General features: G+C 45.7%; 1 protein-coding gene across 3 annotated transcripts in view; it reads right to left on the minus strand.

Moving 5' to 3' along the window:
* POLN (DNA polymerase nu) overlaps positions 1-22,329 on the minus strand; it is a 170,633-nt gene that overhangs the window by 41,454 nt on the left and 106,850 nt on the right. For all 3 annotated transcript variants that reach the window (XM_015137860.3, XM_078002889.1, XM_078002888.1), the window contains 3 exons: positions 12,154-12,211; positions 10,056-10,133; positions 9,002-9,116 (listed from right to left, as the gene is read on the minus strand). In XM_015137860.3, coding sequence (XP_014993346.3) covers positions 9,002-9,116; positions 10,056-10,133; positions 12,154-12,211 — 251 coding nt within the window. The remainder of the gene's footprint in view (positions 1-9,001; positions 9,117-10,055; positions 10,134-12,153; positions 12,212-22,329) is intronic.

Genomic DNA, 22,329 nt, shown 5'->3' on the forward strand with positions numbered 1-22,329 from the left:
AACTTAGCCGGGCAAGGTGGCAGGCGCCTGTAGTCCCAGCTACTCGGGAGGCTCAGGCAGGAGAATGGCGTGAACCCGGGAGGCGGAGCTTGCAGTGAGCTGAGATCCGGCCACTGCACTCCAGCCTGGGTGACAGAGCGAGACTCCGTCTCAAAAAAAAAAAAAAAAAAATTATTCTAAGTTTCAGTCTGAAAATGCTGAGTTGAATGCACAGCTGATAAGAATTGTTTTTTATTTGCATTTTATAAAACTTTTAGGAATTCACCTAACGAGCCAAGGACACGATGGTTCCTTGAAGAAGGCGCCTCAATGGCATGTCTTGGGCCCCGCAGTGCATAATGGCTGTGTCTTTTGCTTGTGTGAGTATGCATGTGTGTGCACACATGTGTGTGTGTGAAGTTGCTGGAGCTGCAGCAAGCAGCTCTGAGGTCCTGTCTGATGTGCATTCCCTGGGGAATTCCCAGCTCTCTGGGTGTCAGCACCAGTCTCTCAAATTGTGGCTTTATAGTTGATTTCTTTTATTTCTTCCAAACTCCATTTATATAAGCTTAAAGGTTTTTCAAGGAAATTGTTATTCTTTGAAAACATTACTAAATATTTCAGAATATCACATCAAATTGCCTTTTTGCTTTTTGTGTTTCAAACAATAAGGCAATTACATGAAACAAACATTTTTAAGAGTGTATTTGATCTTGCTGCTTTTTTACCACATGCTATTCTAGTCCTCTGTTTGGAACATAAGAATTATTTCCACAGCAACTAATTACAGTGTAAGTCACAAATGTTGGATTACTATTGCTGATGGGGAATTAGAAGCAACCACCATGCAAATATTAAAAGCTTCTTATTTTTGAAGTTCTCCCAAGAACTAATACAAGCTAATAAAATACAGGGAAGACATATGCTATATCCAATGTAGATATGAACTTTTCAAGTTGGCTTTATGAGTGCTCGGCTTGACACAAATCTGAAGAGAATTATTTTCTGTCTAATATGTTACACCTTTGTCAAAAATTGGTAAAGTATATTTGTTTGGGTCTATTTCTGGTTTCTCTTTTCTGTTCCACTGATCTAGTACTTATCCTTCTGTCAGTACCACACTCTCTTGATTACTATATGTATAAAGTTTTAATATCAGGTGGAGTGATTCCTTCCATCTTATTCTTCTTCAAAATGGTTTTAGTTATTCTAAGCCCTGTGCCTTTTCATCTACATTTTAGACTAAGCTTCTCTGTGTCTACAAAAACCTTGTTTGGGTTTTAACAGGAATTGCACTATAAACCTACAGACCAATTTTGGGAGAACTGACATTATTTGTATGTTGAGTTTTCCATACCATGAACATGGTATTTCTCTTGAATTCTTTGATTCCTTTCATCAGCATTTTATACCTTTAGGCATACATATCTTGTATATGTTTTGTTAACTGAAATTTAAGTACTTTATTATCTTTGGAGTGATTTTTTTTTTTTTTTTTTTTGAGATAGTTTTGCTCTTGTTGCCCAGGCTGGAGTGTAGTGGCTCAATCTCAGATCACTGCAACCTCCACCTCGTGGGTTCAAGTGATTCTCCTGCCTCAGTCTCTCAAGTAGTTGAGATTACAGGCATCCATCACTACAACTGGCTAATTTTTTGTTTTTTTAGTAGAGACGGGGTTTCATCATGTTGGCCAGGATGCTCTCGAACTCCTGACCTCAGGTGATCCACCCACCTTGGCCTCCCACAGTACTGGGATTACAGGTATGAGCCATCATGCTTGGCCATCTTTGGAGTGATTATTAATGGCATTGCGTTTTAAATTTTGATTTCTGCATGTTCATTGTCAATTTATAGAAATGTGACCAATTTTTGTGAGCTGATTTTGGGACTTGCAACCTTGGTGAACTTACTTATTAATTCTAAGGGTTAAAAACAATTTTTTGTCTGTTCTGTGGGATTTTCCACATAGACAATCATGTCATCTGCAAAGAGAGACAGTTTTATTTCTTCCTTTCCAATCTATATGTCATTTCCTTTTTTTTATCTTGTGCAGTGGCTAGAACTTCGATACGCAATATTAACAAGTTGTTCCTGATCTTAGGGGGAAGGCATCTTTCACCATTAAAATATGTTGTTGGGGCCTGGGTGTGGTAGCTCATGCCTGTAATCCTAGCACTCTGGGAGGCCGAGGCAGGCAGATCACTTGAGGTCAGGAGCTCGAGACCAGCCTGGCCAACATGGTGAAATCCCGTCTCTACTAAAAATACAAAAATTAGCTGGGCACGGTGGCAGGTGCCTGTAATCCCAGCTACTCTGGAGGCTGAGGCAGGAGAATCTCTTGAACCTGGGAGGCGGAAGTTGCAGTGAGCCGAGATTGCATCACTGCACTCCAGCCTGGGACACAGAGAGAGACTCTGTCTCAAAAAAAAAAAAAGAAAAAAAAAAAATCTCCAGGGAAGCCATCTGAGCCTGAGGATTTCTTTTTCAGGAACTTTTAAGGGACAAACTCAATTTCTTTAATAGTTATAGGAATATTTAGGGTATCCATTTCATCTTAGTTAGATTTTGGTAGTTTGTGATTTTCAAGAAATTGGTCCATTTCTTCTAAATTGTTGAATTGTTATAGTATTCCCTTTTTATCCTTTTGATGTCTGCAGAATCTATGGTGATATCTCCTATTTCGTTCCTGATATTGATGATTTACATCATCTATTTTCATTTTTTGTCACCCTTGCTAGAGTTTATCAATTTTACTGATTTTTCAAAGAACCAGTTTTTTTCATTGATTTCCTCTATTGTTTTCTGCTTGTCAATTTCATTGATTTCTGTTGTTTATTATTTCATTCCTTCTGCTTGCTGTGGGTTTATTTTGCTCTTCTTTTTCAAGTTTCTTGAGATAGAAACTTATTGACTTGAGATCTTTCCTGATTTCGAATGTAAGCATTTCATGCTATACATTTCCCACTTTACCTATATCCTTCGCCCAGTACTTTGACAAAAATGCTTTGCTGTAATACTTGGTTAGCAACAGCCAGAGTAGCTTTGGGCCCACTGAAGAAAGTAACACTTGTGATCTAATCACCAACACTCGCACTGAATTGCAGAGAGATTCTCTCATGCATTCTAAGGGAGGAAATCCAGGACACCTATTCCATCCAAGCGCTAAGGTGGCAACAAAGCTCAAAGGTTAACCAAGAAGCAAAATGGTCTTCCTGCCTGAACTAAAACCATCTTCTAAGACTTTCTGTATCTCTGGAGAGAGAGCAGGGGTGTTATTAAATTTATTACATACTTTAAAAATTCTATATTGTCTTATATCCTAACTGGAAGGAAAGCGAAAGTGAGAAAAAAGGACACCTTCTGGGAGGAGGGACACAGAGAAAGGCAGGCAAGTAAAACACTCCAGGGTGCACCTGTGTTCAGGTGTAGAGGAGGGGCAGGGACAGAGAGTAAATGACAAGTCCACAAAACCATGCTCAACACCCATCCCCATCAAGGAAATGCAAGTCACAGCTCAATGAGATACCACTTCACACTCACAGGATGGCTAGAATCAAAAAGACAGGTAATACGAAGTATTGGTGAGAATGTGGAGAAGCTTGAACCCCATATACTTATGGGAATGTAAAATGGTGCAGCATTTTTGGAAAATTATTTAGCAGGTCATGGAAAAGTTAAATATGGGTACCACTGAATTGCACATTTTAAATGATTAAGACAGTAAATTTTATGTGACAGGTATTTTACCACAATGAAAAAAGTTAAACATAGAATTATTTTATGACCCAGCATGTCTACTCCTAGGTATATACTCAGGATAAATTTAAATGTATGTCTGCACAAAAACTTGCACACAGACCAGGGGCGGTAGCTCACACCTGTAATCCCAGCACTTTGGGAGGCCAAGGAGGGAGGATCGCCTGAGCCCAGGAGTCTGAGGCCAGCCTAGGCAACATAGGAAGACAATCTCTACCAAAGAGAAGAAAAAAAAATCTAACCAGGCATGGTGGCATGTGCCTGTGGTCTCAGGTACTCAAGAGGCTGAGGTGAGAGGACTGTTGAGTCCAGCAGGAGGTCGAGGCTGGAGTAAGCTGTGAGTGGCAGTGAACCACTGCACTCCCACTAAGGGTGACAGATCGAGATCTTATCTCAGAAACAAAACAAAACAAAACAAAACAAAACAAAACCTCAGCCGGATGTGGTGGTTCACGCCTGTAATCCCAGCACTTTGGGAGCCCGAGGCAGGCAGGTTGCTTTGTAATCAGGAGTTTGAGATCAGCCTGGCCAACATGGCAAAACCTCATCTCTGCTAAAAATACAAAAATTAGGCTGGGTGCAGTGCCTCATGCCTGTAATCCCAGCACTTTGGGAGGCCAAGGCAGACGGATCATTTGAAGTCAGGAGTTCAAGACCAGCCCAGCCAATACAGTGAAACCCTGTCACTACTAAAGTTACAAAAATTAGCTGGGTGGCAGTGGCACACGCCTGTAATCCCAGCTGCTTGGGAGGCTGAGGCAGGAGAATCTCTTGAGCCTGGGAGACAGAGGTTGCAGTGAGCCGAGATTGTGCCACTGCACTCCAGTCTGGGCAACAGGGTGAGGCCCTGTCTAAAAAAAAAAAAAAATCAGCCGGGCATGGTGGCATGTACCTGTGGTCCCAGCTACTCAGGAGGCTAAGGCTGGAGAATCACTCAAACCTGGAAGGCAGAGGTTGCAGTAAGCCAAGATCATGCCTTTGGTCTCCAGCCTAGGCGACAGAGTGTGACCCTGTCTCAAAAAAAAAACCCAAAACCAAAGCCAAAACCAAAACCAAATCTATATACAAACATGCATAATGCATTGTTCATAACTGACAAAAAGTAGAAACAACCCAAATGTCCATTGAAGGACATCTGATGAATAGATAAATACATGGATTATTTGCTTATTTATATTGAAATATATAGAATATATTATTCTATATAATAGAATATTTTTCAGCCATAAAAAGGAATGAAGTACTGTTACCTCCTACAGCATGGATACACCTTGAAAAAATACTATGTTCAGTAAAAGAAACCAGATACAAAAGGTTCCCTGTTATACAATTTCATTAATGTGAAGTGTCCAGAATAGGTAAATCTAGAGACAGAAAGTAGATGAGTGGTTTCCAGGGCTAGAAGGCGGGGTGAATTGGGAGTGGTGGTTAATGGGCATGAGGCTTCTTTTCAGGGTGATGGAAATGTTCTGGAATTAGATAGCGGTGACTGTAACTTTATTTTTTGAGAGACAGGGTCTCACTCTGTCAAGGCTGGAGCTCACCGCAGCCTCAACCTGGGCTCAAGCAATCCTCTCTTCTTAGCCTCTCAAGCAGCCAGGACTACAGGACAGGCGTGTGCCACCTCATCTGGCTAATTTTTTTAAAATTTTTTTTGTAGAGATGGGAGTCTTGCAATGTTGCCCAGGCTGGACTCAAACTCCTGGCCTCAAGTGATCCTCTCCTCTTTGCCTCCCCAAATGCTGGGATTATGGGCATGAGCCACTGTGCCAGGCCAATTGTAACCTTAAAAGGGTGAATTCTATGGTCTGTGAATTATATCTTGATTTTAAAAGATGGTGAGAGCTTGGGAGAAGGATGTTTTCCCAGGAGCGGGGGCACAGAGACCAGGAGAAAAAGCACTGGGACAGGCAGGGACCAGGGCTGCCGCACACCCACAAAGACCTGTGCAGTCTCTGACTTGTCCCTTGCTGGGGGTGGGGTCTCGCTGCTGTTGCTGGCCCTGGACCTTGGAGCCAGAAACACCCTGGAGGCAATCATTGTCTTAGATGTGAGGAGTTCTGGGCTTCAAATACAAATAAAGGCCTATGTAGGTAAAATGAAAGTTTGTTTTAAGAAGCAAGAAAGAGGTGGCAGTGAGAAAGTATAGGGAGTAAGTGTAGATTTCTTTTGTATAAGCAATAAACGAGGTCTTCAACCAGGTTGAAGATAGGATTTCTTTCTAGGGTTCTATTTAGGGGAATCCTAAAGCAGGATTTTTGTCCCCCAGTAGAGGGGAACGAGGAAATCAACAAGGATATATTAACAATGCTAGAGTAAACATGGAAAATAAAAGGAATATGGATGAAGGCTGCCATGTAAGGCTGGGCTGGTTGTACACCACACAGCTGTGGGAGGAACCAGGCACACAGGTCTAGACACGTGGCAACTCCTGGAGATCTACACTGCACACTCCTTATCCTGGCAATAGAGAAGCTCCCTCCTTTGAGACAGGAGCCATTGGAGAGAGGGAGGAGGGTACATGGAGACACTGAGGCAGGGTGGAAGGGAGTTCAGAAGCCCCTGTCTTAGGCTTTCTACTTTGTCATTTAAGTAAGAGGGGAGGTTCTTTTTGGAGATTAAGAGAGAATAGTAGTTATTTGTGGGAGATCAAAAAAGTCTGGAGCAACAAGAGAAGACAGGAAGTCGAGAATATTAAGGGCTTCTCTGAGTCCACATGGCCTGAATTTCTATTGGACTCAGCTGCCACCACCTTGCAACTTCTTCCAGCACCTGGGGTGGGGTAAGTGGTGAGCAAGTAAGTAATGGGAATCACTCAGGGCTGGAAGCCAGAGAGCAGGGAGAAGTCAGAGGAGCACAGCTTCCTAAGGGGGCAGCTGATGGGGCTGAGCAGAGAGAAGAATGGGTCTGTGTGTGTCCTGGGATCCATCCTGGGACCTTTCCGGAGTGCCCAGGAGGAGCTGGAGCTGACTGGGTCTCCGTGCTTTTGGAGCTCAGTGGGGTACAGGCAAGACTGGCTAAGTGACAGACCTGGAAAGAGATGCCAGGAGGAAGGCCACTGGCAGAGTTGTGAGTGAGGCTAGCGAGGACCCGGTGCAGATCTGGGCATTCAGAGGTGGAGAGTTGGAGTCCCCGAGTGGGCCCTGACTGGGGTGGAGGCCACTTGTGTGAAAGGACCGGGTCACAGAGGGTAGGGTGCAGGGTCTGAGGATGAGGGAAGAGGATGGGAGAGAACAAGAAGATGCCCTGGATATGGGGTGAGAGGCAGGACCCAGTGCTCAAGAGCTGGCCTTGGCTCCTGCTGCCCTGGACCCCACCATGTGCCGTGCTCGTCACATCCACCCAGTACAGTGCCTCTTCCTGGGCTGGGCAAACACTTCATTATTCTTTGCTTTTCTCACTTTCCCTGCTGTCACTATAAACACAATTTCACAGCTACTCCAAAGTCCAGTTGAGTGTACAGTAACATTCTCAATCCTCTGCTCCTGGTATATAAAATATTTCTTCCTGAATTTTGTCATTCAAGTAAGAGTCCTGTGGTGGTAGCCTTTTTGGAGAGATTTTCTGATTCAAACGCAAGTTTGAGTTCTATACTATTTGTTCATTTATTTGACAAATCCTTTGTGAGTCCCCACCCTTTGTGGAGCACAGTAGGGACCAGAGTGGATGAGGTCTCGGCCCCTGGGCGCTGATGCTGCAGCAGGATGAACAGTAGAGCAATACATGAGAATGTGCATCGCACCAGAGACGAGTGGAGACCAGAGAGGAGTGGCAGTGTGCCCAGCATCAGGGGAGGGTGGTCAGGGGAGGGCCCTGAGGAGATGCCGGGAGGGCCCACTTGGATAAGGTGGTGGAGGGAGACACACGGACATTTGGGGAAAGAGCTTCCTGAGCCCCAGGGCAGGAAAGGCCGGAGTGAGGCGGGTAACTGGTGTGCTCAAGACCAGCCAGGGTAGCTGAAGAGGGAGCACAGGGAGAGTGGGTGGCAACCAGGCCAGAAAGCAGCCAGAGCCCTTGCAGGTCCCCCTGCCTTCAGCAAAGACAGAGGCAGAGACAGCACATGGGGAGGGGAGTGCAGGGGCTTAAGAACGCAGGGAATGCAGGGGGCCGGCCTAGTGAGGGGACAGACCCCCCCCCAACCTGCTTAGGACTCTGCTCCTCTGACTTCTTCCCTCTGGCTTCCACCCCTGAGGGACCCCCCGATCCGCTTCCTCATCTCCCACCCCGTAGGTGCTGGGCAGCCTTTCTGTGTGACGTGGTGAGGGTGAACAGGTGTCAGGAGATGAGCTGGGAGGGGAAGGGTAGGGAGGGGTGAGGGGGCTGCAGGGGGAGCAGAAGAGGCCCAAGGTGATGGGAAGGTGGCGCCTGCAGCTGCTGAGGAAGGGGACAGTGACTCAGACACAGGGACCTTCCACCAGCCAGCACACCCTCCCCCTCTCCTCCTCAAAGGGGCACTGATGCGCCTGGCCCGGTGAACACCTGCCATGTATACACCTAACACAATAATCACTCCTCCTTTTTGTGGAGTAGAATCTCTCCACCTCCCTTGCAGCTGGTGCAGCTGCATGACCTGCTCTAGAAAGTGGGGTGTAGCTGTTGTCTGCACTGGGCTCTGCAAGAGCCCCTTGACTTTCCTGGGCAGAGGAGAGGGGTGAGAGGAGAGCCTCGTAACTGTCTCTCCATCCTGCTTTGGAGACTGGAGCAGGTATTCCACAAGGAGGAAGAGAAGCCAACGTCCTGAGAATATGATGCAGAAGGACGGGCCTGGGACGACCCTGCCAAGCTGCCCAACAAAACCCGAGCCCATCTGCCTCTGGAATTCTCCAAGAGTGTAAGCCACTCAGGCAGGGTCTTTCACCTGCAGCTCAAGAAGCCCCTGGCCCACAGACGGGCTGGGGTGTGAGTGCGCAGCAAGCACCTTGCTCTCCTCGGAGGGCAGCGGCTCACAGCCAGCACCGTGGGCTCACTCTTTCCATGTTGCTCACCTGTAGGGTGCAGGACTCGCTGGTTATTTTATCATTTCTATTATATTTTCTAGGAACGGACTTCTTTTTTAGTGGAGAAGAATCATCCCTTCTTTCACAATTAGGTAACTCATGGCATCCTAGTTATCTACTCTTCTTTTCAAAATGATTAACTACTAGCCACATACACAAAAAAATATATAATTTCTGTCTTATGAAAGTAGCCTTGGAATAATTCAGGCTTTTAAACTTATATTGGCCTTCCTGCAGATCTGATAATATTGTGAGTTCATATAGCTTACCACTGTGAAGTCAGAGTAGAAAATACATCATCTCTTTCAGATTCCTGGAATAACTTCAGAAGTTCTGGATCCCCAGATAAATGTGCAAGAATGCGCAATTCAATCTGTGAAAAGTCTGTGAGATACAGTTCTGCATTAATTTAGAATTTGCCAGCAATGTTCCTCGTGGTTGCTGCCCAACCCGGCCACCCTCAGACTCTCCTGACTGTAGCCTCAAGGTCCACGTCCCCGCCTCCCATCTCCCAGGGTCTTCTGGCCTCAGTGTCAGGAGGTGAGAAATGAAATGGGGAGGCTCGCACAAGGTGAGGAGGCTCAGGAGTGAGTGAGAGTGTGTGCGTGGAGGGGAGTTGTTGTTATAAATAGGATGACCAGTTACCTTATAGGCCTCATCAACAAAGTGACATTGAGCAAAGGCATGGAGGAGGCAAAGGAGTGCACTAAGATGGTCTCTGGGGAAGAGGAATGGCTGGGCAAGGGCCTGGAGTGGAGGTGATACTGAGCTGGGAGAAGCAGGGCCGGGCAAGGCCGCAAAGAGCAGGGCAGACAAAGCACGGGGGTGGGGACCAAGGGTATCTGGGATTTAGATATGGTGATGAGGGGACACTGGAAGCAAAACTTGTTATTATGTACTGTGCCTTAGAATTTATTTGAAAGAGGCTGGCTGCAGTGGCTTATGCCTGTAATCCCAGTACTTTGGGAGGCCAAAGTGGGCAGATCACCTGAGGTCAGGAGTTCGAGACCAGCCTGACCAACACGGTGAAACCCTGTCTCTACTAAAAATACAAAAATTAGCCAGGCGTGGTGGCGCACACCTGTAATCCCAGTTACTTGGGAGGATGAGGCAGGAGAATGGCTTGAACCCAGGAGGCAGAGGTTGCAGTGAGCCAAGATCACACCATTGCACTCCAGGATGGGCCACAAGAGCGAGACGCTGTTTCAAAAAAAAAAAAAAGATTTTATTTGAAAGAATGAATTCCATAAGTACCTTTGAATTGTTCAATTTCTAAACCATTGAACTCTATGAAAATGCATAAAGTAAGCTACAGAAACGTACCTGCTGCTAGAAAGGTGTGGCCTTTGGATGAAACAAACATGGCCCTCGGGGAGATCGTGAGAATTTCGTCTTCTTTACCTGAATTGTTATTTCAAGAGCATTTAGTGACTTTGGTCATGAACTGACATAGCTATTCCTTAATACAATATTATTTGAATATTATTCTAAAGTCAAGAGTTAAGATTTTAAATTTTTCTGAATATTTTTATGAATTTAATTTTTTTTAGAGATGGGGGTCTCACTTTGTTGCCCAGGTTGGAGTGCAGTGGCACAATCATAGCTCACTGCAGCCTTGTACCCCAGGGCTTAAACAATATTGCTGCCTCAGCTTCCCAAAGCAAGCTGGGACTACAGGTGCACACCGCCATCACCAGCTCATTTTTAAGTTTCTTATAGAGACAGGGTCTCACTATGTTGCCCAGGCTAGTCTCAAACTCCCAGACTTAAGCAATCCTCCTGCCTTGGCCCCCCAAAGTACTAGGATTACAGGTGTGAGCCATGGTGCCTGGCCTTATTAATGTAACTTAAAAATAACATATTACTACTGAAAGTTAACTAGGTTTTCTGTCTTTTTAAAATTTTCTGTTTTGTCTAGAATTCTTAGTGAAGAAAAGAAAAAGTCAAATGTTGACAACTGAATGCATTCCAGTAAAAGCAATCTTGAAACTCTCTGAGCCTCACTGATTGAAGGTCTATGTGGGAAGCACAATTGTGATTTTCCCACTGAAGACATTTTAAAGGGGCAGCAGGGGATGAAGCTGCTCAGGATCCCTCTCCATGGACCCTATTTCAGGGCAGTTACATGTATTTTAGAAAAGACTGCTCATCGGGGTGGGGAGCAGTAGCTCACACCTGTAATCCCAGCACTTTGGGAGGCCGAGGTGGGAAGATCACTTGAGCCCAGGAGTTTGAGACCAGCCTGGGCAACATGATGAATCCTCATCTCTACTAAAAATGCAAAAAATTAGCTCGCCGTGGTGGTGTATGCCTGTAATCCCAGCTACTAGGGAGGCTGAGGCAGGAGAATCGCTTGAACCCAGGAGGCGGAGGTTGCAGTGAGCTGAGATCATGACATTGCACTCCAGCCTGGGCAACAGAGCGAGACTCTGTCTCAAAAAAGAGAAGAGAAGAGGAGATGAGAGAAGAGGGGAGGGGATGGGAAGGGAGAGGAGGGGAGAGGAAAGGAGAGAAGAGACAAGATTGCTCATCGGGTTTCACTGCTTTGCCAGGACCTTCTTGCACAGCAGGGCCCCCAAGAGAAGGGCAGGAGCACCACTGCCAAGGGGAGGACGTGTACAGGGCATGGGCAGCAGAACTCTCATTTGCTCAGATTTGAACTTTTTCTTTTTTAGAAATGTACCCATCAGCATTACAGCAGAATAGTTTAAAAGAAAGACGAGTGTTAGTGTGCTTTATAATGTGCTCTTAGACTCTTTTTAAGAGTGTTAGTGTGCTTTTATAAACATTTCCAGTAATGTTCAGACTTTAATAAGCACCAGTGCTATTATATGTTTGTTTTTTCTTTATTGGGAGGCTGGTGGGGGAGAGATGGTAGGAGGAAAGCTACTTTCCTGATATAATTATCATCTATTTCCACTTGTAAACTGCTAACAGGGAGGTACCATATCACTTTAGCTGTTTTTTATTTTTTCAATGTATATTTAAATCCTGGTGATGCAAATACAAAGAACTTCAGGAAGGTGAAGCAGTTAGTTCTACAGAAAATCAATGACAAGTAACCTTTTTAAAAATTTTAAAAATGGCACAGTGGCTCACACCTGTAATCCCAGCACTTTGGGAGGCTGAGGTGGGAGGATCACTTATGCCCAGGAGTTTGAGACCAGCTTTGGCAACATGGCAAAGCCTCATCTCTACAAAAAATACACACACACACAAATTAGCCGGGTATGGTGGTGCATGCCTGTAGGCCCAGCTACCCAGGAGATTGAGGTGGGAGAATCACCTGAGCCTAGGAGGTCAAGGCTGCAGTGAGCCATGATCGCACAACTGCACTTCAACCTGGGTGACAGAGTGACACCCTGTCTCATAAAACAATTACCAAAGACTTTATTTAGCAAGATAGTAAGAAATGAGTTACCTTTAAAATTCTTAGGTTTAGTAATCTGAATTGGGTGCTTGGAGATACCTTGGATATTCTGTTAATAATAAGAGACTAGCTTTAGTTAAAACATCTACTCTTAATCTGTACCATTTAGGATATTTAATGGGTATCACATTTTATTAAACATTAAAACAAGTAAGCCAATGTATCATGCATAAGCACATTAATACTTAATACAATTGTCTAATATCAAAACATAATTTTGGCGAATATACCACTAAATGTACTTAGCAGATTTGAGAACAATTCCTTTTGACTCCAGCCTATGTGACTCTTAACATAATTATGTACATTCTTTTTACAGCAGCCCAAATTATGAACTCAGCTAACTTAAAAATTCCTACAACATATGCTGATGGTAGGTTTCGGTCAAATTTGTACATTGTACTTTTATTTGAGAACATATTTTAAGATGAAAATTCTGGTCTCTTTGATGCTGGTCATTGCCCTCCCTCACAGGTCCTGGCACTTGGTGCCTGCCTCTGTCTCAGCCTGTCCTAAACTTAGTGGCTTGTGCTGTGTCCCCTGCAAACTCTTAGGGTCATTTGTCAAGCACCTTTGCACTTTTACAACTTGGACAATGTGCAATGATTCACATGCTTCTAGCCCGTTTCAACTATTCAAATCATGAGAATTTCTGTCACAACATCTTTTGGATTCTTGGTAGTATCTTGAATAATAATACCCTGCTATGTCTGGGAATAGAACTCCCTGGGCATTATTAGTTAGTCTTGACTCCCTGGCTAAATCTGACAAATTGCGCCAAGCATCGAAGTCCCGGAGTCTTACAGCGATGCTCCTTAGTTCCGCCTAGAAACCCTGGGAAGTGGTAAGGCCACATTGTCCTCCTCATTTTTTTAAGATGAGGACGTGAAGGCCTTGGAGTATTAAGTCAGTGGCTCTCAAGTTTTCTATACATTAAAATCACATGATACCTCAAAAAATACCCAATATTTACAGGAAAAGCTCAATAATAGTGTAGAGATGACAGAGAAAACAGCTATTGAATTTGAAGAGAGATCAATAGAAATGATCCAATCTAAAGAAGGGAAGAACAATAAACAAAGACTCAGGGATCTGTGGGCTAGTATCAAAAGACAATATCAAATTGTGTTCTCTTAGTTCCTGGAGAAAAGAAAGAGAATTGTGCAGAAAAATATTTTCTTAAAGAAATAATGCCTTCAAATTCTGAAATTTAGTGAAAGACATACTTTTTCCAATTTGAGAAGCTGAACAACCCTAAATATGGTAAAATAAAAGATAACCAGGCCCAGAAACATCATAATCAAACTGCTGAAAAACTATAATTGAAAAAACATCTTGAAAATAGCCAGAGCAAAATTGACACTTTACATGCTGAGGAATGGCAATGTGCGTGACTGCAGACGTCTTATCAGGGACCATGCAGACCAGAAGACAGTGGAACTACAACTTTCACAGACTGAAAGAAAAGAACTGCCAACTCAGAACTCTTTATTCCATCCTCCAGGAATGAAGGTGAGTTAAAGACATTCTCAGACGAATAAAAATTAAGGTACTCTGTCATCTGCAGACCTGCTCTAAAAGAAATGCTACAGGAAATTCTACAGGCTGAAGGGAAATGCTTCCAAAGGGAAACCTGGAACTTCAGGAATGAAAGATGAGCAACAGAAATGGTCAGCATCTGGGTAAATATTAATAAATCACCTTTTTTGAGTTCAATGGCTTGTGTAAGCATTTTGCGTCTTATTTGAAGTGGTAGAATATGAAATCTAAAAATAGCCTGTGATTGGGCACAGTGGATCACATCCGCAATCCCAGCACTTTGGGAACCCAAGGCAGGAGGATCGCTTGTGCCTAGGAGTTTGAGGCCAGCCCGATGTAAATTTACATGGCTATTATAAAAAATAGCAAAAAATAACATGCTGGCAATAATGCAAAGAAAGGGGGAACTCTGGTATACTGTTGGTGGTAAAGTAAATTAGTGCAGTCACTATGGAAAACAGGATGGAGGTTCCTCAAAAAAAGAAAAATTAAAATACCATATGATCCAGCAATCCAGTGCAGGGGATGTATGGAAAAGAAAGGAAATCAGTACGACAAATAAGTATCTGCACTACCATGTTTATTGCAGCCCTGTTCACAACACTCAAGATATGGAATCAGCCTAAGTGCTCATCAGTGGGTGAATGGATAAAGAAAATGTGGTAAATATACACAATGAAATACTATTCTGCCATAAAAAGAATGACATCCTGTCACCTGCAGCAACATGGATGAGCCTGGAGGCCATTATGTTAAGTGAAATAAACCATTAAACATGCAATATTTGCAGTGTATGTACATAGTGGTAGCAGAACTGTTCACCTGTACCCCTGTGGAAACCAACTTTATTAACTAGAGTGCAGTAATTGGGTTCAGTTGCTTCTGCCTTTTGTCTTTAAGACTCCACTCATTTCAGGTCAGCATCTTTTTCCTCCCCTGCCCCCCAACAACTTTCCCCAGTGAGGCTGTTTCACACAAATTTAATATAATTAGATTGATATGTCACATTCTGTTTCCCATCCTGAGATCCCCCGACTTCATAAATGACTTTTAAAAATTTAAATACATTGTAGTTCACTCTTGCTGTTGCACATTCTATTGGTTTTGATAATGCATAGTGTCAGCTATCCACCATTATAGTATCACACGAAATAGTCTTACCACCCAAAACAATCCCTGGAGCTTTACTTATCCAACCTCATCCCCAAGTCCCAGCTCAGAACTTCTGGAAACCACTAACCTGTTACTGTCTCTACAGTTCTGCCTTTTCCAAAACGTCACATAATTTGGAATCGTATGGTATGTAGCCTTTCCAGATTGATTTACTTCATTTGGCAATATGAATTTAAGATTCATCCATGCCTTTTTATGGCTTTATAGCTTATTCCTTTTTATCACTGAATAATATTTCCCAGTATGAATGTGTCACAGTTTATCTATCTATTCACCTCTAAAAAGACATCTTGGGCCGGGCGCGGTGGCTCAAGCCTGTAATCCCAGCACTTTGGGAGGCCGAGACAGGCAGATCACGAGGTCAGGAGATCGAGACCATCCTGGCTAACACCGTGAAACCCCGTCTCTACTAAAAATACAAAAAACTAGCCGGGCGAGGTGGCGGGCGCCTGAAGTCCCAGCTACTCCGGAGGCTGAGGCAGGAGAATGGCCTAAACCCGGGAGGCGGAGCTTGCAGTGAGCTGAGATCCGGCCACTGCACTCCAGCCCGGGCTACAGAGCAAGACTCCGTCTCAAAAAAAAAAAAAAAAAAAAAAAAAAAAAAAGACATCTTGGTGGGTTACAGTTTTTGGTGATTATAAATAAAGATGCCATAAGCATTTGTGTGCAGGTTCTTGTGTGGACATAAGTTTTCAAATTAATTTGGTGGATGCCTAGGTGTGTAATGGTTGGATCATATGGCATTTAGTTCTGAAAGAAACTGCCAAACTAGAAAAGTGGCTGTACCATTTTTCATCCCCACCAGCAATGAATGAGTGCCTGTTGCTCCACACCCTCACCAATTAATAATGTAAGGGTTTTTAAATTTTTATTTTTTTTGCTTTTTGATCTTAGTCGTTCTAATATGTATGTAGTGGGATCTTGTTGTTGTTTTAACCTCCTCACCTTTTTGATATCACGACTTCTCCTCATCCTTCAAATCTGCACACAAGCAGACTTCCTCCTTTCCTTAAGAAAGAAACCTCCTCTAGCTCCCTAAGCAAGCAGGCTGGGGTCTGTCACAATGCTCTGAAGAGCATCCTTGACAACTCTCAGTTCAGACGAAGTACTGATCACAACACTGAACAGCTGGGGACCTGGATCCCCCTTACCAGGAGCACCTCACACATAGAAAGCATGTAATACATGCGTGTTTACTGAATGAGTGAGACAGAGAAGCACTGAAAGCCTCTCAGTAATAAAAACTGAATACACGTAATGTACAAATTGCCACCTTTGACTAAACTCCTTCCTTCTGCTTGTGCCTTGTGCACGTATCCCTCCAATACTGGTGATGTTCTGCTACACAGAAAGCACCGCGACACGCAGCCCAGGGCGGGGCAGCAACGCAAAAGAACTCACACACAAATCTGGCCTTCTGGGAGTTATTGTCTGTCGTGACGTGTGTATCACACATACAAGTCACATAACGCAGGGTTCAAATGAACAAAATGAAAGGATGTCACAGGAGACTCTCCATGGCGCTCTGAGGGAAGAAGAGAGTACTTCAGGCCCCTGAGGAGTGAGGCAGGGGAAATCAGCCTCATTGATGGCAAATTTCCAGGAAATCAGGAGACAGGAAGCAGCCACAGAACCACATGTGTTTCTTCTGTAACCGACCTTCACGGCCCTTCAGCAAGGCCTCTCTGGAGGAGGTACCAGCCCATGCCAAGCCTTCCATGACCAATGCTCCCCGCTGGTTGTGGCACTGTGCGCCAGGGAGATCTGTGAATGTCTGTTCATGTGCATGGGTTCACATTTCCAAACACATGAAACGCTGCTGCACTTCTCTGTGGGCCTCTGTGATGCAAGCAGCCATCACACAGAGTGCCGTCCCTAACGCCTCATGGGCAAACGCATGCTCACAGGTGTCTACGTGAGCAATGAGCACAAACAGCATGTGAGCTACCAAAGACCAAAGGTGACCACAGTGACTGCGGCGGGAAGCGACAACTAACAAGAGTCCGAACATCTGGGAGGAAGCTGGGTCCCACTGGGTGGGAGGCCGAATGTGGGAGAAGCCTGTGGGTGGCACCCAGCACACTAGGGGTGTGGATGAAAGTGTGGTTGTCACACGACCATGAGAGCATCGAAGTCAGACATCACTCCAGCAAGCGGCTGCTGTCACAGACCAACACCAGGTGCCAGCACCCAGGAGAACCGTTCGAGGAAGAAGAACAGAGAAGCAATCACTGCCTGCAGGCATCCTTTACAGGGAGGGGCTGGACCCCCCGTTACTCTCCTTGGGCGAGGAGATGGCCGCCCAGGCTGACAGCAAATGGTGATATCTGAATGTTTCTGCAGGTGAAAGCCTCGGAACCAGCACACTCCTAATTTGTTGGAGTCAATCATGTTATTTACATTACATCAGCTGGTCCCCTCGTGTTGACCATCCGTGGACATTTCGTCTCCCAGGTCCAACCAATGTCCAGGGGGCGGAGACCATGCCCATGGGTCTCCTAAGCACTCTGGAGCCGAGCAGAGGGAGCACACAGTGACACAAGCACACAGCAGAATGACTGTTTTAAGTTCCCCAAACTATGGAAATGGAAGCAAACTGGAATACTTTTCTTAGAATTTTAATATCCTCTAGGGTATACAATTTTCTGCTGTTACTGTGGACATCAAAATGTGTGGAAATCACTTCTCAGCTGCCTGTGTAAATAAGCCCAGTCAAACCCCACAGAGGTGGGCTCAGCCCCCATGGGTTGCTCTGGGCAGCCCAAGTCTCCCGTGAGTGGCTGCAGGGGAAAGTGCCAGCTGTGGGGAGGGGGCACACCCCAGCATCTGTTTTCTTGGTGAACTTGGTATGTTTTTGCAAAAAACAAAAATGATCTAAAAAAATTGAATGTTAGCCTCTATTTAACATTCAGTGAAAGGCAAGGTGCTGAGATGATGTTTTCATTCTACAATGTGGCATTTGTTAAAATCTCAGTAGTTGTTAAGTGAAATGCTATGCAGGGAATAGTTTCAGCTGTGGGTGAAGGGGTTGCACCCAGGAGGTACATGAGCCTTTGCTTTTCTCCCTAGGTACTGTGTGGGCCTGGGTATCTTCATCTGTCTACCTGACCGAAGCTCCAGATGGAAGGTGCCAAACTGGGGAGGTGGTGGATATAAGGGAAAGGTGATGGCAGCCCTGCTTTTAATGTGTCAGCTATGTCCTTGCAGCCTCTGGAATGAAGCCAAAGGAAAGTGACAGTCACAGGGTCTCGGCCAGCCTGAGGGCACGCCGGCTCTTCTCATCTTGAGATTCATGCCATTCTCCTGCCTCAGCCTCCCAAGTAGCTGGGACTACAGGCGCCCGCCACCTCGCCCGGCTAGTTTATATATATATTTTTTTAGTAGAGACAGGGTTTCACAGTGTTAGCCAGGATGGTCTCGATCTCCTGACCTCGTGATCCGCCTGCCTCGGCCTCCCAAAGTGCTGGGATTACAGGTGCGAGCCACTGCGCCCGGCTGAAAAATAAATAATTTTCACAATAACCTAGCAAAGAAGGTGCTACTTTTATCATTCCATGGATGAGAAAAGTGAGGTTTCCATAAGTTAAGTAACTTGCTAGAATAACACAGCTATTGACTGAGCTGAGATTTGAACTCAGTTCTGCCCTAGGCCAAGGTTCTGTTGCCTCCAGAGTCTGCCGGAAAATGCCAGAGGTCTCCTGAAATAATTTTTCTTGATACAAAAAAAACCAAACCAAACCAAAACAAAAAACCCAAGTGAAAACCACAACAAAAACACAGAAAAGGGCAGCTGGCACAGAGCTCAGAGTGAAGGCCACAGCGGCATAGCTGCTACGGCACCTGGGCCAGGCTGATGCCGCTGCACTTGACCTAAGCAGCTTGTGGAGCCTGACCTGCAGCCTGAAGGGCAGTGTGGCCCTGACCCCATGTGGGGTCTGGAACCCTGTGAGTGGCTTGGATGGGAAGCCCCCTCTGCCCGCTCCACCTTGATACACTCCCGTGGCCCCCCTTACCCACTAAAGCTTCTGCTCAGTTGCCCCCTCCCCAACCTCTTTAACACTGCCTTCCCGAGGCTGGCAATCCTCCCGCCACTACATCCGTTCCACACATTCCACTCTCCCCTGTATTGTTTCTTATTCCATATGCGTATTGGCTGTCTCATGCCTTCTATCCCAAAGACTTCACAGAGCAGAGGGGTTTCTTTGCGGGGGTGGGAGGGTTGGAGTGCACAGAGTCTTACTCTGTCACCCAGGCTGGAGTGCAGTGGTGTGATCTTGGCTCGCTGCAACCTCCTCCTCCTGGGTTCAAACAATTCTCCTGCCTCAGCCTCCCGAGTAGCTGGGATTATAGGTGCATGCTACCACACCCAGCTAAGTTTTGTATTTTTAGTAGAGACAAGGTTTCATCATTTTGGCCAGGTTGGTCTCAAACTCCTGACCTTGTGATCCGCCCACCTCAGCCTCCCAAAGTGCTGGGATTATAGGCATGAACCATCGCGCCCGGCCAGGGCAGAGTTTTGACCCATACAGTGCAAGCACCCTGAACATCCTGGCACACAGCTGTTCAGAAAACATCTGTTGAATAAATGATGACGAATGGAGAGTGGCAGGAAATGGAGTTGGAGAAGCAGGTGGGGTCAGACCACCCGAAGCCCTAAGAGCCAGGTGAGGAGACCAGACATTAGTTAGCCCAAGAGCTCTGGGAGCCACTAGAGACTTTAGGGAGTGGAGCTAAGGCGTTGGGCTTGCATTTCTGAGAGACTCCTGGCTGGAGGGAGAAGAGCAGGAAGGTGGGTGGGGAACTGGAAGTCTGGCACCAAGATGTGTAGACAACAAGGGTGGGGACAGCTATACCGGGAGGCCCAAAGGCCTTGGTGCCCAGCCGGGACCCCTGGGCTCCAGCCTTTGTGACCAGTTAGTTGAGCTGAGGAATCACCACCTCCACAGGGTAGCTCAGAGGAGAAGCCAAAGATCTGGCTTAAAAATCGTGAAATCAGCCAGGTGCGGTGGCTCATACCTGTAATTCCAGCACTTTGAGAGGTCGAGGTGGGTGGATCATTTGAGGTCAGGAGTTCGAGACCAGCCTGGCCAATATAGTGAAATGTGGTCTCTCGTAAAAATACAAAAATTAGCCAAGTGTGGTGGTGCATGCCTGTAATCCCAGCTACTTGGGAGGCTGAGGCTACTCTGAACCCAGGAGGCAGAGGTTACAGTGAGCCAAGAATGTGCCACTGCACTCCAGCCTGGACAACAGAGTGAGACTCTGTCTCAAAAAAAAAAGAAAGAAAGGAAAAAAAAGAAAACGGTGAAATCACTGTGCCCTTTTTTTTTTTTTCTCTCTAAGATTCCTGAAGGAAAGCTGAATGAAGAGGGTTGAGACTCATGAGCATCTGTGCAGGCGTGGAAGCTGCCGGGAAAGGAGGTGCTTGTGCAGTGGGCTCTGAGGAGCAAGGATGAGCACCCTTGACCACAACAAATGGGTAGAGGGAGAGGAGCCCACTCCTCTGGGAAGGGGACAAGGCACAGGGTCAGAGGGGAAGGGCAGAGCCACACTGGGTCACCAGCAGGGCAGAGTGGAGACAGGGAGGAGCCACGGAAATGGGCCAGGTCCCCAGGGGGAAGCATGAGCCTCTGCCAAGCAGGGCTGGCTGGAGCCTGGGGCCCGCAGCTCCCCTGGGGTCAGCAAGGCTGTGGTCACTGTACTGGACAGCGTGACTCAAAGGGAGCCAGGCTCCTCCACCTGCCAGCCTTTGGCTCTGATGATCCATTTTAAACTGTGGGTCCCAGTTCCTTAGTGGGTCACAAACAGCACTTTCAAAGGTGAACTGAATAGAAGAGAAAATAGCAATGTGCGCTGCACGCAGTGGAACCTGGAACCTGCTCTGCATATATCCCAGTCAAGAGGCAATGCACAGAAAGTACCAGAAGGCTCCTCTTCCCACTGTGAGGTGACGGATGGAATAAGGGGATGGCTCAGTTTACTCTAGGTAGAAATAGGAAAATATTAAATCACTCAAAATAATAAAGTACAAAGATTTTAAAAGTTCATTTGGGTTTCAAATAGTGCTACAGATTTAGCAGTAATTATGTGATGTATGAACACCTTGCTAATAAATATTTTGATAATATTTAAATTATATCATATGGGAGGAATATTCATCAGGAAAGCAGAAAAATAACATGGCAACAATGTAAAGGTCTTGATTAGAATTACTTCAAAATAGTACTTATATCATTTATGTGGGTCCTAATGAAAACAGAGCCTAAAGACTACATCAGGAAAGAAAGTCCTCTTCATGTGGGGGTATAGTCAGTACCCTGAAGAAAATTTTATAAGAATCTCCAGGAAATAACAACTTACGAGTGGCTGGGGCTCTGGAAGACAGAATAGAACACTTCCTATTAGAACTCAAAAGGTAAATAGTAAACAGCTCTTTCACTTGTTTTTGGTACATTCAAAGGGATTTTTTTTTTTTTTTTTTTTTTTTGAGACGGAGTCTTGCTCTGTCGCCCAGGCTGGATGCAGTGGCATAATCTCGGCTCACTGCAACTCTGCCTGCCGGTTCAAGTGATTCTCCTGCCTCGGCCTCCGGAGTAGCTGGGATTACAGGTGTGCTCCACCATGCCCAGCTAATTTTTCTATTTTTAGTAGAGACAGGGTTTCACCATGTTGGTCAGGCTGGTCTCGAACTCCTGAACCCATGATCTGTCCACCTCAGCCTCCCAAAGTGCTGGGATTACAGGCATGAGCCACCGTGCCTGGCTGGGATTTGTTAAATTGATGCATGGAACAGGTTTAAAGTGTGTAACCCTTATTTCTGCTGACGGTAGGAATAAACTAATTTGCCACTTGGGCTGGGCGCAGTGGCTCATGCCTGTAATCCCAACACTTTGGGAGACCAAGGTGAGTGGATCACTTGAGGCCAGGAGTTCAAGACCAGCCTGGCCACCATGGCAAAGCCCCATCTCTACCAAAAATACAAAAATTAGCCAGGTGTGGTGGTTGTACATCTGTAATCCCAGCTACTCGGGAGGCTGAGACACAAGAATTGCTTGAACCAGGGAGGTGGAGGTTGCAGTGGGCCAAGATGACGCCACTGCACTCCAGCCTGGATGACAGAGTGAGATTCTGTCTTAAAAAAAAAAAAAAAAATTGCCACTTGTGGAGGACACAGGCTATTTGGGGCCATACAATACTTTCTTTTCCATTGTGTTTAGAAAATGACACTTGGATCTTCATGACGGTGCCCACCACCCCCCTCCTTTAAGCCAACCAGCGGACCTCATCGTCATGGAGACACAGGGAGACACTTGCCAAGGCATCTGCGAGACGCATGTCTTCATCCTTCTGTGAAGCTGCATGAGATGCTCTGCATCCCCACTGGAGAGAAACCCAGCAAGCACTGCCCAGGCCTGCTGGGACACGTGGGGAGGCTATGCAAGAGAGAGGCTGAGG

This window comes from Macaca mulatta, chromosome 5, assembly GCF_049350105.2.
Source record: "Macaca mulatta isolate MMU2019108-1 chromosome 5, T2T-MMU8v2.0, whole genome shotgun sequence".
Lineage (NCBI taxonomy): Eukaryota > Metazoa > Chordata > Mammalia > Primates > Cercopithecidae > Macaca > Macaca mulatta.